The 2,621-nt window shown below is 44.3% G+C and overlaps 1 protein-coding gene across 1 annotated transcript in view; it reads left to right on the forward strand.

Annotated features, from left to right (window-relative positions):
- Positions 1-2,621, forward strand: part of LOC103375616 (paternally-expressed gene 3 protein-like) — a 19,619-nt gene that overhangs the window by 2,098 nt on the left and 14,900 nt on the right. The window contains exons 2-3 of the mRNA XM_008305932.1: positions 427-1,292; positions 1,487-1,512. Of these exons, the coding sequence (XP_008304154.1) occupies positions 427-1,292; positions 1,487-1,512 (892 nt within the window). The remainder of the gene's footprint in view (positions 1-426; positions 1,293-1,486; positions 1,513-2,621) is intronic.

The following is a 2,621-nucleotide window of genomic DNA, read 5'->3' on the forward strand; positions in this document are numbered from 1 at the left end:
TCTGAAACCACCAGTTTTTCTTTTTTGAGTGTTTAAAAATACCAGCGAGCACTTGTTGCACATGTTCATTCCAGTTCGTTTTTCCAATCTGTAAAAAATGAAATAATAATCAAAGAAATACAACTTTTCATTTAATCATTTTTTTGTGATTTTTTTAATGGCATTTACCTGTTTTAAGCAAAGAAGCTGTTGAGTTGTTTCCATAGAGGTGCAGGACTTTATGTTGCACTGAAAACTGAAGCCACAGTGAGGAAAGATGTGACAGGAGCAAAGAAAAACACCAGAGAAGTGTCCAGGAGGAGATGCAACCTAACCAACAACAACTGAAACATTCCTGCAGAAACTGGCCCCAAATTCGTTTTATGTAGTTTAGGTGTCCTTGATATTTTTAAGCATGACTTTATGTTCTGTTTCTGCTCCTGTCAGACTCTCTGCAGTCGTCCTCCTGGATTAAAACCTGCCCTGAACACCAGATCCTGAGCGTCCAGCTGCTCCAGACCAGCAGCACCGATGAGACGGACGCCGGAACCTCGGCTGCTCAGATTAAAACAGAGGACGGCGGTGAGGATTGTGGCGGGACGGAACCACGGAACCACTTTGATCCAGCCGCTGGTCTGGAAGCAGCGAGTGACAGCCGGCTCCTGGCCGACGGATCGGACACTGAGGACAGTGGAGACTACTGGAGGGACGCTGCGGAACTCTGGAAACCAGAGGAGTCGGCAGAAACGGAAAGTTCAGGCAAAGACGTGAAGAGCTGCACTGATCTGCCGCAGCAGCACAAACAGCTTCCCACCGAGTTCAGCTGCAAAGTTTGCAGCGAGTCCTTCCAGAGGATGAGCTACCTGCTCAATCACTCGGCGGCTCATCTGAGGGACTGCGGCGTGTGCGGGAAACATCTGGAGCGCGCCGAGAGTTTGAAGCTTCACCTCAAAGTTCACAGAGAATCGTCGTTCCGTTGCAGCGTCTGCGGGCAGAGCTTCACCCTGCGGGGGAACCTCAGGACGCACATGAGGATCCACTCGGGCGAGCGGCCGTACGCCTGCACCGTCTGCGGCAAGAGCTTCGGCAGGAGGGCGACGCTGGTGCGACACGTCCGCAGCCACACGGGCGAGAAGCCGTTCACCTGCACGTACTGCGGCCACGGCTTCGTGGAGAAGGGAAACCTGACGGTGCACCTGCGGACGCACACCGGCGAGAGGCCGTACTGGTGCTCCGTGTGCGACCGGCGCTTCAGCCAGCTGTCCTGCTTCTACAAACACCCGTGTCAGAGGAGAGGCCTCATCTCTGCCCCCGTCAACCCGAGCTGACCGCTGCAAAACAGGACGAGCGACCTTCAGAGTAAAACCTGCTTCACCAAACAGAGCAACAGTGAAACAGCATCCTCTGTCCAGTGTGACGGGGTTTGGACGCTTCTGGACGATGCAACAATTATTTTATTTATTTCATCTTTGTGTCTGAGAAACCATGTTGTAGCTTTTTTTTGCAGAGGACTCCAAACACTTCACTACCCAGGTGCCTCGGCAGCCGTCGCCATTGACAACAGGCCAATAATTTGCTTTGTGAACAAAACTAATCTTCTTAGCTGCTTTATTATTCCAAAACTGACCCAAACTTTGATGCGATTGTCTAATTTACAGCTCCTGTATTTTCCGGCTCGATTCCTGAAATCTTTCCTCATCATTTCCTAAAAACTCGCTGCTGTTTAGCTGCAAATGACAGGATATTTAGAGGAAGTTCTGCAAACCTTAGTACTATTGTTAATCAAACTATTGATTATTTTCTGAATCTGTTGATTAGTTCGATCTATAAAATGGCGCAAAATGTCAATCAGTGTTTCCTAAAATGGCAAATGTTTTGTCCACAATCCAAAATTATTCAGTTTACTCTCATCGAGGAGGAAAGAAACCAGAAAATATTCACATTCAAGAAACCGGAATCAGAGAATTTAGACTTTTTTTTCCTAAAAAAAAAAAATGACTCAAACCAACTAATCGATTGTAGTTGCTGATCAGTTTAATTGTTGATTTATTGATTAACTGTTTCAGTTCTAAATTTTGAAGCAAATTAAGTTACTTGTTGCAAATATATGAGAATTTTTAATTTTAAAGAAATAGAATTTTATGATTTTGAGAGTTCACAAACTATGTTTTAAAGAAAAGCTGATGGACGCTGACATCACACTGGAATGAATCACTTTATTGATTAACAGAACAGTTTAAAGCCCGAAGAAACTAAAAAAAGAATGAAGTTCAACGAACATGCAGCAGAAACTCCAGTCAGCTTTGAGAGCCAGATGGAGGAGCTTTGTGCCCAAATTCTCCTTTTTCTTGGTTGATTTGCTGTTAAAGTATTTCTCACAGCGAGGTGTAGCACGTATCAAATAAAACTACATGACTTGACCTTTACAAATACATTATTTGCTTTTCTGTGTGACGACATTTTGTTGAAAAAAAGAAGATAAAATTACATCAAATTTACGTGTAGTTACAATCTGTCTTCACTCCCGTTACTGTCATTAAAACTACTCATAATCTGTCATGCATAGACATGTTAGTATGTTAATATGTTGATATCGGTGCAGTCACTGCTCACATCTTCACATATCTATGCAAGTAATATCA

This window comes from Stegastes partitus, unplaced genomic scaffold, assembly GCF_000690725.1.
Source record: "Stegastes partitus isolate 25-593 unplaced genomic scaffold, Stegastes_partitus-1.0.2 Scaffold2707, whole genome shotgun sequence".
In the NCBI taxonomy this organism is placed as follows: domain Eukaryota; kingdom Metazoa; phylum Chordata; class Actinopteri; family Pomacentridae; genus Stegastes; species Stegastes partitus.